The 15,063-nt window shown below is 37.1% G+C and overlaps 1 protein-coding gene across 1 annotated transcript in view; it reads left to right on the top strand.

Annotated features, from left to right (window-relative positions):
* ss (aryl hydrocarbon receptor spineless) overlaps positions 1-15,063 on the top strand; it is a 196,433-nt gene that overhangs the window by 158,386 nt on the left and 22,984 nt on the right. Inside the window, exon 4 of the mRNA XM_018542076.1 lies at positions 7,642-7,731. Coding sequence (XP_018397578.1) covers positions 7,642-7,731 — 90 coding nt within the window. The remainder of the gene's footprint in view (positions 1-7,641; positions 7,732-15,063) is intronic.

Here is a 15,063-nt window from a genome sequence, read left to right as displayed (position 1 = left end):
TGCTTTTACCTTAGGCTCGACCTTAGGCCGAGGCGTTCACGGCGGATCCACCGATCAGGGGTTGAAATCAAGGGTCGAAATCTATATAAATCCGGTTAGCTTAGCTCTTCTCTCATACATCAGATAAGATTTTATTCGTAATTTTCGGAAACACAATCTACATAAAACACATATTTCTCTACACTTTGTGTTGAAACTCGAACTCAACAAATTTTCGTCGATAATATTATACTTCAGTTTGTATTAGGTATAGTTTTGTAATTTATTTTATCTCATTCTGTAACGATTTTCTGGAAATGTAAATAACATTTTTGTATAGACACACGGTGATATCTTATTAACGAAAACGATTTTATTTATAAAGTTAATTATACCTTTAGGAAGTTGAGAGTTGATATTTCTGTATACATTTAGTCTCATTGATTGCTACATCAATGCCAACAGAAATCTCGTAATGACGTTTTCAAATTCCGATTTTTCTTACCGTTATAGATAATTTTTATCGTTACTTGTTATACACATAAAAGAAACAGAACTTACTAAACAAATAATGAAACTATCTGGCGATTTAAATAAGTATATTTCGATTAGATAAAATCCCATATCCTTATAAGTCTATTGCAATATAAATTTCATTTATTTGATCGAACTTTTATTTCTAAAAGTTTATTGTGTGCGTAGGTACACAATTCAATTATATACATTGTTAAATCTATAGTACTCAACTATATCGTTATTTTATACTAAAACTATAGTTATACGTGATCTACAGTGTCATATTGACACGATCTAGTGTCAAATTTATCATTTTAATATAGAGTAACGATATATTCAATAGGAGCAGTGATGACTCACATTAAGTTAAAATATAAATTTAACAGAGTACAACAAAATCAGGGTTCGTTATATTTCTTAATAAAAGAAGCACGGTCACATTTGCTATCTGATAATGACTTTTATTATGGCTACGGGTTACAAGATGGTTGCGAATATATGCATATTCGCGCGATCGTACGCGTTTGAGGAAAGGGAGGTATTTACCGCGTCGTTTAACGGTCTTAACAGGATACGATGCCGAAGGCTTAATTAACAGAGGGGTCCGAGAGGCGTCCGTCACGCGCGCTGGACGTGTGAGAGCGACCAATGAATTACAAGCCGGGTGAATTTACAAAGATATCATATATCGTCTCGGGATGTGTGCCGTGACGAACAAGCCCTTCTCGCGCTTATCGTACCTGCAAACGACGCTGCATCAGGTGAAGCTGTCGCGTCTAATAGGCATACAGAGCACGTATACTTGCGTGTAATATCACTGAAAATCTCTTTCGCGCATTTCTGATATTAAAGAGTCCGAGAAATCTTTTACTTGCACATCTATTAGGAGAGCTAAATTTTCGATGAATAAGATTCGATTTGTCGTATGATTTGCATCTTCAAATTTGGAATTACAAAAATTACATTATAGACAGGTTAATAAAAGTTTAGCACAGACGACAGTATGCTGTTATATTTTACGAAATGATCAATTAAACAAAAATAAGTTAAACGTTTCAGCTCAAATTTGAACCATTTTCGGCAAAGTAATGCCTATTTCCATTAATGTATTAATCTAACTGACTCTTCGTCTTTTTCTAATTCTGCTTGTTCCTTTGAAGCGAAACGGCAGCGATGGTTCCGCATACAATCGTCGTGATCTGCATTTTATCGGAATTATTGCTAAGCGTGCAGTCGATCCGCGAAGAAATTCCACGGTGGATCGGTATTAGCGCGCTGATCCAATTTTGTCGTCGGGTCGGTCGCGTGCTCGCTCGCGACACAATTAGTTGTCCGATAACAGAACGGAGCGAGGCGGCCTAAACCACCGAGATAAAACCGGGCGAGAAAAGAGAGATAGAGAGAGAGAGAGAAAGGGGGGGGGAGGGGGAAGAAAGAGGAAGGAGGGAGAAAGAGAGGAACAGGTAAAACCAGGCTAATTCGGATGCGGTTTCTTTTAATCGGCCGACCGAGCGGAGTAAGACGGCGTGGCGTACCCGATCATAACGATAATAGCGCATGCAACGGACGCGGAGTAGCAAGCCGTTGTTGCGTATGGAAATGAAAAGCCATGAAAATCCGCTCCGGCACGAACGCGTTAACGTTCAGTCCGTATTCAACGGCGCGGCTTATCTTCGACACCCTTATTGATCTCTGAACGCGAACGACTTCTCGCCTCTCTTCCTCTCCCTCCCCGCAGCGTATCCTTTTTCCTTTCCGTAGCGTACAAACGTCGTCGTGTGCGTCACGTGAATTCCATTCTGTTAATACTTTGTAGACTTAACAGCTGATTAGAGACACGCGTTCGATTCCACCACGAGACGTTCGAATTAAAATGCACGGCTCTGTAAGTTTAACACTTTCGCGATATCGCGTGTTTATCCACTGTGAACCGCAGTGTCCTGCACTTTTCTCCTGTGGGGAGAATTAATATGATCTTAAGTAACACGCTCAGAATAAATACATAAAAAATATATTGCTGGAAACAAATCTGAAACAGCAACTGGATGCAGATCTGAAAATAATTTTGTTAAAACCATTAAAATAATTATGTAGAAATTTTAAGTACGAACAATGCTGTAAAAAAATTGGATATTCTAGCAATCAGTTTGAATGACCTACATAAGTAATTTTATAACAAAATTATTTTCAGGTATCTAAATCTTCAGTTTAGCTAAATTTTTAGAGACTACATCAGCAAGACTATTTTCTTCATACACGTGAACCTTTAATCCAGAATTGACTTATGAACATTTTGTTCCATGAATAAGTATTTTTGCGATCGCCGTTAATTAGATCTTTTCCAATGAATTGGCAAATTCGTGATGATTTGCACTTCTTTTAGCGATTTTAACGTTTCCATCTAATTTTATTAAATGCCACGTGCGATATGATACGTGATGACTATTGTTTCACTCGCTTGAGATTGCTATATCAAGCTGTACGAATGCAGAAACTTTGCGTGGCGGTTTTTTCCAGAACGAATGGAGAAGCGACTCGTCGCGATATCAAATTTGGTATTAAATCCGACACGGTGTTTCTTTCCAAAGAAAGGATGAAAAGAGGAAGAAGGGCAGGTGAAAAAACACACACACACACACACACATGGTTTTCTATTTCTCGCGTGAGCCACCCGGCGAATCAGTCGCGTGCCACTCGCGGGCGCACTCGCGTGTTCCGTCCAAGCGTGAACTTCTAATACCCCTTCATCCTCACCTTGACTCTCCCGCATTAGCAGGTCGCCAATAATACTTCACGCACGAAATCTTTCCATTTTCTTCCATCATGCGAGCGAGAGTCACGGGCACGGACACGAGCCCTGGAGCACACGATCGGATACGCCGGTATGCAGATTGCGGAATCTCGGGCGATCGCGCTCCCGAGTTCAAGAAACTGACTAGCGTTCCTCGAGTTCGGCTTCGGTGATCGTTCATCGGAAATCATTGTACACGTTAAATTAATGGGTATAGATAAGGTACATACTTACCTAATCAGAACACTTTAGATAAATTTAATGCAATTTTATATATCAATCGTGCATTAATTTAGATCAGCGTTTAAATTCTTTTTTTTTTTTTAATTTGTGACACATTAAATAACGAATCTTTAGCGAAATACATTATTAGATGTTTTAGTGCTGAACATGGGGGTTTGGTCAGGTATCGTCAACACGACTTTCTTTCTATTTCTTATTCCATTGTTTCAAAAATGACTTTATTGCAATTTAAAAACTTTATATAATTAAAAAAATACTTTTTATTCTTCATGCATTACTCGCTTTTTACTTATTTCTAAAGTTCTTTTACTTTTTTTTTCTAACTTTTTCACACTTGAAGGCTTTGCAGATGGATTAAAAAATTTTAATCTAGAGAGTATACCTCGGAAATTTTGAAGATATATATTATGTTTCGAATAATTTTTATAATCAATGTGAACATTCATTTTGTGAAGAAATGGGTTACATTTCTTCACAAAATGAATGTTAGTTCGTGTTTTCACAAATACATCGCTATTTAGATTTAGAAGTTGAACGCGCGTTGAATTTGCATTTGCGTATCTATCAATAAGATGTATCGTATCGTTCATCAAAATATTATTTGTATTTTTATCGTGACGTGAAACACAGCCCGAACGGAGCGATAGTCATAATCGTGAAGACTCCGCCGGTCGATCGAGAAAACTCGATTACTTCCCCAAACAATACAATTATAGTAGTAACGACGAACGAGTCTCGCGGGATGATGCCTTCCGCGGAATGGCTATGTCGGCCATTTCGTAGGGATGGGAAAAGGGGAAGCACACAAGAGAAAATCCTATTATAGTTCCGTGTCCGTACGCGGAGTGGTACAGTGTGGGGTGAAACGAGAGGGTCGTGAGCCCGTCGCTCACCCCCGCTGGCGCACATCCGTATTGACGCAACGCAGGAGCCCACCCTGTGGATTAACCAATCGAAACGCAGCATCCGCGCATGCGATCCCTCGGAAACGCGTGCCATTTTGTATGCCACGCTATCGCGGGGTGGAATCAGGGTGCCTGTTTCCGCGACCGGAAAATGAAACCGAGAGTTTGACACAGTGACATATTTAATCATAAGGGTGGCACGAAGGGTTGTATATTTAATCGAGGTTCGTGTGAAAGAGTAACGAGATGAAGAACGAATTTCTTTTCATTAAATTTCATTAAATTTCTCGATTCCAAGGATATTTAGCAATGCAATTAAACGTTGCATTATTTTGCGTGAAATAGTTTCCTATAAATAGTATAAAATTTTACACTCTAGTGTAGATTAATTAGAAGATAAGTGTACTTACTTAAATGCTTTCTTGACATTTAAGAATTCTTCATAAGAAAAGATAAGTCAGCCTAGTAAGTGCAATGTTGCTAGAAATAAAAATTTCAATTTTATTGACATTAATAAATTGAGAAAATTTTATTGCATCTTGAACTGACAATATTTTCACATTGCATAATATCTTACCAATAATCTAAAGTAAGATTCGTAAATATGCTTTATCCAAATAGATCGATTCAAAATTTATTTATGTAAATCTATCTATGAAAATCTACCTGCCTGAAAAAATATACCTAAAAATTCCGACACTGTGATTTAAACCGCACATTACTATGATAATTACTTAACGTTTCTCTTCCGAGAAGCACAACCCTTATTTTACTCTAGCAATAATGGGATATTACGAAGTCCTTGATCGTTCCTTGTAAGATTGTCGGTAGTTATGGATTAAGAAGCCGCGAGATACCTGCAATTATTGCAACTTTACGAGCACACATCGCGTCGGCGCGTGAAGAGAATCTGAAGAGTCATAAGAGAGTTACACACCAATATCCTTTATGTATCAAAAGCACGAAACATGAGAAATAGCAAAGTAGAGAATCTACTTTAAACAGAAATAATTGTTTCAATTTTATAAAACATTCTATAATAATAAAACCATCAATTATTCTATCAAGAGTGAAAAAATTATTTTAAAATACAAATTTTACCACATAGGTATTATACTATATTTGAAAATAATACAAAATAAATATTCACAACGATTTAAAATCTGTATCAAAAATTATTTCAAAAAAGACATGTGTGTGTGTTTTAAAAATAATTATAAAATTAAATCAGAAAATTTTGATTTTCTGTACAAAATTGTATTGTGAAATATAAATATTGATTTTATTGAACTGTTTTATATGTTTATTTATTTTTATATAAAAAGTATAAATTTTTGATTTCAATCAGTTAATCAAACTGAAATCAAATTAATTTAGCATCGTAGGAAACTGTTATTTACCTGCACGTATGTCATCATAATCGCGTGTTGAATTAAAATGGAATTGTTGAAATAAAAAATTCGTTGAAAATTGAATTAGCAAGTCTGCGTATAGCTGAAACAGTGCATCTTCTTTCTTCGCTCTGGCCGGTTTCGGCGTTGCTCGCCATATTTCAGAACAATAAGTTTAAGCGGTCTGGCGTGCCTGGCACCGCTACCGCGAAATAAAACAAAACAATACACATTTAGCTCGCAGAAACGCGGAGAGCGGACGAGGCTTTAAATGGTTTCCTACCCCGTTTCCGAGCGGCGTAGGGCGGCGGCGGGCCGAGGACTGCTAAAACTGGGACGGATATTTTCGGCTTCGATGCGCCGCATTCGGCTCCGTTGAGCCGAGGGCTCGTTTGGTATTTGCCGGTATCGGGACCGCCGATAAATGGGAAAACTTTCCCGGGGCGTTTTCAACGCGTTCCGCAGCGAGAAACAACGCTCGCCGCCCTCCACTTTCCGAAAGGCAACGCACCCTTCCGTTTTCGTGCCGCCGCACTATTCTCGCGTGGCGGCTCGAAATTGCCTCTGTATTTCGGAAAGCTTAATCGTGTGTGCCACGTCGGATTACGTGATTTACTTGAATTATTCTTATCGGTACACCGGTAGCCTTTGTTCTCAAGATTCATTCACTCCGAAGTTTTGCTTTTTACAGGAAATTCTGCTATCATCATGCTACAAACATTATTGAACATAATAAATTATCAAACGGATCTTTTGCGCAATTTTGTTTTCTTAAATGCAACTTGTACTTTACTATTATTTGATAATAATTTCAAAATTTATAATTTATCAATTTAATAACGCAAAGTAAATGTACGGATATTTTTTAATTATTAGATAAGTTTTTTGTTATATTTTTTAATTAACATTCTTATCTATTTTTGTTATGTTTATTAACGATAAGATTTAACGTATTCATTGTATCAATCGATTCTCAATTTCGATATCTATTGGTTGAATGTTTATGAAGGTATGTTTCCCTCTCGTGAGAAAGCTACGAGAATAACAGGTATTTTGGGCTTCGAGGTGAACACTCGAGTTGTGCAAGCTCGTTTGGTATTTGCTGGTATCGAGTCGGCAGACAAATGAGAAAACTTTCTGGAACGTTTCCGACCGATGCCGCCGCAAAACGCTAACCTTCGGTTTCGAAAAGGCAACGTACCCTTTCGTTCTCGTGCCGCCGCTCTATTCGCGCGGGGTGTACTCCCGCGTACGTCTAACAACGTCTAAACCTGTATTTTGCCGTGCCCCTAACTTATCCGTGCCACGAATTAGCCTCTTGAGCTTCGACCCGATGCAAACGGAGCAGTCTCTGCTCGATTATGTTCAATTCTGAACGATTTTACATGTTTTAGTTGATTGACGATCGAGAGACGATTCAGTTTCGCGATTATAAATTATATTTATTATTAAAGGTAGGCTTCCACTACAATACCTTACTGATGAGTCCAGTAGTGGAAGCCGGGACGAAACGCCAAACATTACGTGATATTCTTCGCAATATAGAATATTAGAATATATTATCAGATTTAGATTGACTCTTATTCGCCATTTTCAACGTATTAATTATTGTTTATAAAAAGAGTCCTTTAATTCTTCAATTATTTATATTTATTATATTAACATAATATTTTTATAAAATGAAAAAGTGTGAGTTTATTAAAATTTTATTCCAAATTAATTAATCCGTGTATGTCTGTAGTGTATGTGTATGTACTTAGTTGCTGCTACATACATTCATGTGTAATTTAATTGACGGATCGATTTTCTGTTCCAGGCACTGAACGGGTTCCTGCTAATATTGACTTGCGACGGAGAAGTGTTTTTCGCTACTCATAGCATAGAGAGTTATCTTGGCTTCCATCAGGTATGATTGTTAAGGCAACCGTTGTATTAATAGAGTAAAGAGAAAGAGAGATACAAAATATGGAACATTAAAATCGTTGGATTTATATTTAGAATAGTAGGCGCGGTATTACTTGTATATTATTATATATAAATATACACATACACGTAACATTATAATATTACATATGTATAATATATAAAACAAGCGGAACAAACCATGGGATAATAATATATAACAACTCTTTTTACATAATGCTATTTTCGAAATCGAATATCTAATTTTATCAAGCCTTGACGCATAAATCTCTGCCGACAAATCCGAATGATGTTTCAAAATCACTTACGTGTATTTTAAAAGTAAAATCGTCGACGTATTTATAGATCGATCAGATGCTTGCGCATTTTTCTCCCCAAGATTCCCCCTTACTGCAAGGTAATTCTAGAGACAGTGTACCCTCGTTGTTAGTTTATCTTCAGTCAACGTGTGTCCACACCCAACACGCGGCAGTCACGCCAACTCTGTCAAGTCAAGTTCGCCATACGTGTCACGTTTGCCCGAGGCATCATCCCTTCCGCGAGACAATGTATCCATCCACCAGGACTGATGGCCGACATACATTTTTCAGTAGTAACAGTGGGTCATCGACGCAAACGAGTAACACGCTCACGATATCGTTCGGCTCAGCTTAGACAAATCTGTTTGATGCTCAAATAGAAAAATCTTAATTTACTAATTCTTGTAGAAGAATTAATGTGTAAATTTTACCTTTCATAATTTACGATTGTTAAATTTGTAAATGTTTATTTAGAATCATTTTCGAGTACTTAAGAAATGAAGCATGATTACTGGAGAACATTAATATTAAAAACGTTGTGAATGAATGAAATAAATGATAAAAGAATAAATCAGGTTATAGTAAGCCGTAGGAATTTTGAACTTGCTTTTGAAATTTTATTTTTAGATCATGGATCTTTTATAATTGATTGTCAGAAACAAAAAATCACAATAAAAATTTTTACAAAATGAAAATTAAGATAAAAAAAAATTTTAATGAAGCAATATTTGCATTTGATGGAGTACTTGTATAAAATATATACTGTGAAAACTTTTTTTTAATATTATATTTCAGAATAGAGTAAAATAATATTTATTTTAATTCGACGGCTGTTAAGTAACTCGTTTTCTGATTAGATATACACTGAAAAAAATTATATTTTGAATTGTAAACAGAGATTTATTTTATAAAAATTATTGATTTGAATTGACCATCATTTCTTTATTAGATAAATATTTATTTACTGTAAATATAATGTTTGCTTAGTAATATTCAAAGAAAATGTATCAAGATTTAGAAAATCTTTTTTCAATATAATTCATCTTGAAATATATGGTTATTTATTGATTAAACAAAGGAAGTTGTCGATATATTTTACAAATCTATTTTATCGATTGCGAATATCGTTTTATTATATAATATATATAAAAAAACATTCATATTTTAATACAGTTACATGAATTTTCTTTATATGTATGTATATTATTTCTCGTTTCTAACGTCACAATTTAAGATGATTAAAGTGAGTATGCACGATCCTTAATATGGATCTTCAATATGGCGATTCAGCGCGATCTTTTTGCGATTCGATGTTGTTGAGACAGCGATGCTCCAGGTCTCGATTATCGCGATTTCAATTATCCTAATTCATTGCGAGCGGAATCCGAAGCCGGCCTTATATAGTACATGTCCATAGTCGCGGATTTGCATACGCGAATATCCCGAATAAACGTGAACTGTCGAATAAGAAACTGTTATCAGGAGCGGGACGTCAGATCCGGATTCCGATGGTCCTTAATTAATTATGACACCGGATAATCGTGCCGGGCAGAGCCTCGTTAAGGCCGACGTAACTCCGGCAATTTTATTCGGCCGCGACAGCGACGATCGGCCGAGGATCAGGAGAGGATCGTCTCCGCCTGATTCCCTCGGCGCGGCGGCGTGGCGATGCATCCGCGCGGTGTGGGAACCACGGAACATCCGATCCCGATTCGCCGTGCAGACCGAATCTAATTGCGCGGCCACGATCCACACTGTTGCACATTCGATTGCTACCGGCGTTCCCGCGCACGATCATTTGAATACTTCGGCCGGACCTCGCTCGAACACCGAGGTTTCCCCTTAATGATAAAGCGGCTGTGTGTAACCACAGCCCCGGCGCGGACTATTGGTTCCACGCGAGAGAATTGTGTACACAGTGTAGAAACCGATTTTACGCTATATTTCGCCGTTGCATCGGCGCGCTCTCAACGTCCATTGTTCCCAACTCGATGACGGCGTGAAGTGTGTCGATGGATTCCTTGTTTCTTGAATTCGCCAAATCCTCGTTGTCGAAACGCGAAATTATTCGCAGAAATACTCCACGCTTCTAGAAGCAGAATTTTCGTGCAGAAATAATGAGGGGTAAGAGTGATAAATAATTGACAAATTCAACCCGAGAGTAGTCATTTTTTTATGTAAACGATCATCTAAGGTGTTTTTACACTCCAATTAAAATTAACAATATACTGTATATTATTAATTGTTTCCCGTTTTTTTTTATGTTTGAGAATTTAATTTATGTATATACACAAATTTACTAAATTTCTTAAAAAAAGTAAATATTTAAAAACCAAACGGGTATAGATATATCATAAACGGAATAAGTAGTTTATTATACAATGTTCTAAAAAGTAGAGCTGTTAATTAAACGCTATTTTATTACGGTTTTCGACGGAATTACATACTTAGAAGTTTGTAAAGAATAGTTATTAAAAAAGTAGGAAGTTTTTAAAACGGTTAAACAACATCCATTTGACAATCCACATTTTTTTGCCGCTTGAATACGCATATAAAAATATCCTAGGTGATTATTCCCGGTTAAATATAAATTATTGTCGATTATAAGTACGATGTATTGTTTGAAAATTAATTTAGATTCAACGTTATAAATACGCTGGAAGGATTGTAGTTTATAATTCGGCTTCTGCGTGGACTCTACGAACGGAAGACGCATGAGATACTTGTGGCATGGCGTATATATTACATTCTTCGTATTTCGAGAAAAATGACCGACAATCCGATCGCGTTATCGTCGAGCGTCCACACGAGAGCGCATTAAAGAATCATCCATCCATCTATACGGGGGATAGGTACTCGACTACCCGCGGCATAATACCGTCACTCGAGCCCCTTCGGTACACACCGAGAGGGATCCGGGCACGCACGCGAGCGCAATGTGCATACATTGTAAAAAAAATGACGGATGATGATTTCCCGAGCCGATGACTCTCTATACGGGGCGCACGCGAACGCGTTGAGTATGAATTGCAGAAAATAGCGGACGATGATTTTCTGACTCGATGACCGCATATCCGAGACAACAAAAAAGAACCAAGAAGCGGTTTGTTATATGAGCGTTCTAGATTTCCTCCTAAATACCCCTCGCGCGTATGTATGCACGTATTCTATGCGTTCAAAATCACCGACGGAAATCATCCTACCCCGGTTTCGCTGGGAATGACGGAAGTCAAATCGACGTTTTGCAGAAATCCACGCGAATATGATTGTGGGAAGAAAAAAATACTCTAATTCATAGAAACACAGTTTCTATAGAATTTTAAGATCCGGTGTTTGAATTACGAATTTAATTGATAACTGCCTTAAGGAAAATTTATATTGATAGAAATTGATGTGTCTCACAAATATATTTGACATTATAATATCAGGTTATTATCATTTTGTGATATATTGATAACAGCTGATTTTTATAAAATTAACTTGATGGTATATACATATGTATATTAAAATGACAATTGTGTAAGAGAGAGTTTATCTCTTATTTTAAAAACCAATCCTAAATAAGTTACCTTTATATAACTTTATATATTCAAAACTGACATATTTTTACTTGGCAATGGAAAAGTGAGGACGAATCTTACGACACATTTATTATTTTATTTTTACAAAATCGCAATGGTTGTCAATCTTATAATTTATTGATTATTCACGCGCACTCATGATTTACGTTTCTTACTTTGTGACGCAGATTTTCCAATAAGTATGGTAGTATCTTATAACGTTGTTCGTAAATGGATCTTACGGAACACACGTTGGAAATTATATTGAAAGGCCCTTCATCCGTATTCTTTAACAAGCTCGAATTATTACGCTAACTTTCGTGCACGAGTATCCATTGAGATGTAACAATGCACGCAACGGTATCGTATATATGTACGATGTATTGAGAAAAACAAGGACGATGACTTCGCACGAAGCTGCGTTCGAGGAAAATGGTCGTCTCGTTACACGATTTTTCTTCTTTTTTTTTTTCTTTCTTTTTATCTTCGATTGTAGTACGATTGCGTCTTTAATCACGGTTTGTAACGTTATGTTTCACATTAATTGATTTTCATAGTTATTGTATGTATAGTTGAATCTTGCCTTTTATCTTTCGTGGCAGGAATTACTTAACGCGATAAGGAATGACATTACAATTCTTTTTGTATGATTAATAGCAACATATACCTGTCTTTCTTTGCAATATATATTTTATTTACCAATATATTTTTTATTTCTTTCTAAAATTATTTCTTCCAAACATTTGCATCGCACGTATAAATATTAATTCCTATTACATATATATTTTGTTCTATAATCCTGCCCTCGTTAAATCTGAGAAAGATATTTCCTAATCATTATTCACGATTCTTAAAACGCACCTCATCCCGTTACGGAGATTATTCATCTGCATCCGTAATGAGAATAATCTACCTCGTGCAGGTGCTCGTTGAAACGTAGAAACGCGAGCAAATGCACGCGAACTTAACAGCGCACTCAGATGTGCTATAAGGAAGCATTGAGTAACGTTATGAAAAGCACCCCTCGAACGCTACATGCTATGTGATCATCTTTATACGATAGTCTGAAAATACGAAAATAAATCTGTATTTCTTTAGTGCTATCCTTACACAATACATCCCTCTGCCCATTCAAAGTACTTCATGTCTTTTTAAAGATCATCGCGTGCTCGTATTTACATTGAAACATCAATAGATATGCAGCATTAATTTTTTGACCCGTAAGCGAAAGAAATACTCTCAATGTTTATCAAGATTAGAAAGATTTTTTATTAACAAATATACATATGATGGAAAAACATTCTTCGGTCAATTACGGTGCTTCTATTTTGCGCCTTAAAGTTGGAAATTTTACTCAGAACGAGGTACCTAAATGTAGTAAATAACTTTTAGGTAATTGTAAACTGTACCTAAGTTATAAAGCATTCTGTTCGAAATATAAAATGCAGGTAAACCTTTGGTGATATTGATATAGGAAAGTTCAAAGTTTTTTTACCTATACCTATAAAATATTTAGAATTTCATACCAATCGTACAGATTGCACCGACAGTCTAAAATTTTCACTTCGGATTCAAATAACCCATTGCTGTAATCAAGGATTAATATCTCGTTTTTACAATGAGTTTTTGAATTCTGATTACTTTACAACGTCACAGTTTAAACTCATCAATTGCAGTCGATCCACAACCTTATTCGTAGATAAACTCATTCTAGTGTAAAACCCCCGTCTATTCAACTGTAATCGCACGATGGTTGTACTTGAAAAAGCATCTTTCAAATTGTTACAAGGTTCTTTGATTAGTTATACATTTAGATCTAACAAGGAACTGAGGGCAAGCACCAATTAGTATTAACTCTTACAACGACTTGCTTTTTCTGTTGAACATAGCCGATGATTTCCCGATTTGATGACCGCGCGAGTACTTGCTGCATCCAAGTCGGCGTAATCGCGAAGGGGCGTTTCGGACGACGCGATTACACGGCCTCGTCGAGCCCCCGCTCGAGAAAGCCCGGTTGAAGACCTAGGCAGCGCAGCCTACGTTAGTTCGCCAGCAAGGGAAAAACCGCGTAATGACAGCGCCGACCCACAATGTAATTCACGAGCAGTCTATGCCGCGGTTCCACCGACGCCGCCGGCTCTTTAGTTCCATATCTCACGCGAGTAATATAAAAAAGCTCGCGACACAAAACTCGCAGCGAGCCGCCGGGGGTGTAAAGGGCTGTCCGTTAGGCCGTGGGCTTGGGGATCGAGGTGTGGTTTCGCGATTGTTTGCGCGGCCGGCACGCCGCTTAATTGGACTGATAGAGTCGATTCGATGCTCAACGAGCCTTTATGCCCCGTGACCTACGTCGGATAAAAGTAATAACTTAACTGAAAGGTCAAAGGGTGCTTATCGCCCACGAATGCGAAGGGAGCGAGGGAGAGGAGAGCAGGAATGGAATGAAAAAGGAAAAGGGCGAGAAAGAGGAAGACGAGAAAAAGAAAAGAGACCTCGCGTCATGGCTCCCTTCGGGGAAACCACATTTTCCCATGTGATGTATTATTTCATATTCCGAGATCTCAATTTTAGTTTTTGCTTAGTGAATGTGATGTAATTAAAGGTAATTATAAGAGTTTTTTGCCAGTTTAATTAATTAACCAGATATAATTCGCAAACAATTGAAATGTGCTTACTAAACGTTTTGATTCTGAATTTGAGTTCTCTTCAGAACGAAGGTCAAGCACATACAAACTACATTGAAAATGTAATGGAGAATCGGATATAAGCATGTAGACATTTTATTTGTATTAGATATATTTTCGGAGTCAAAAGCATTAACTCAATTTATTTTAATTAAATTAAAAATTGTAGTCATATATTATATACAGAGAGATACAATTCTTTATCCTTTCTCTCCTTACTTTATATTAATTGAAATTTCCGAAAGTATAATTTGCATTTTTGTTTTTCTCTCACGAGATATTAATTGCCGCAATACAGAAATTCAACATTGTAGAGCAAACGTCAATTATATCCATCGTAAAATGCGGTTTGGCGCGCTGAAGATTAATCTCACGGAGACGACAAGTTTAATTACGGCACGCCGTAACAGTATTAAATATAAATAGTAATGATAGTAATAAAGCGATAACGGATTGGCCTCCGCTCATGCCCGGCGGCGGAACGTATAATTTGCATAAACGCAACCGCGTACGAGATGAAATCCATCAGAGAATCTAATAATGCCGCGCGACTGTTAAAGGCGCGATAAAGATGCAATTTGTAAGGAATAATAACAGCACACGCTGATTTCGGCCACTAAATCTGTCTTGCGATTCCGCCGTGTGGTTACTGAAAAATGTTTCCTCTCGGATAACGCGTCTTCGACAACAGCCGCGGAGACGACGGGGTACTTATTCTATCTCGCCATTTTATTTCATTTATATTTATCTGTAGCCGCAATCGCGCACCTAG

The sequence above is a fragment of the Cyphomyrmex costatus genome, unplaced genomic scaffold (genome assembly GCF_001594065.2).
Source record: "Cyphomyrmex costatus isolate MS0001 unplaced genomic scaffold, Ccosl1.0 scaffold302, whole genome shotgun sequence".
In the NCBI taxonomy this organism is placed as follows: domain Eukaryota; kingdom Metazoa; phylum Arthropoda; class Insecta; order Hymenoptera; family Formicidae; genus Cyphomyrmex; species Cyphomyrmex costatus.
The sequence above is the reverse complement of the archived record's forward strand: the minus strand, read 5'-3'. Positions and strand labels throughout refer to the sequence as shown.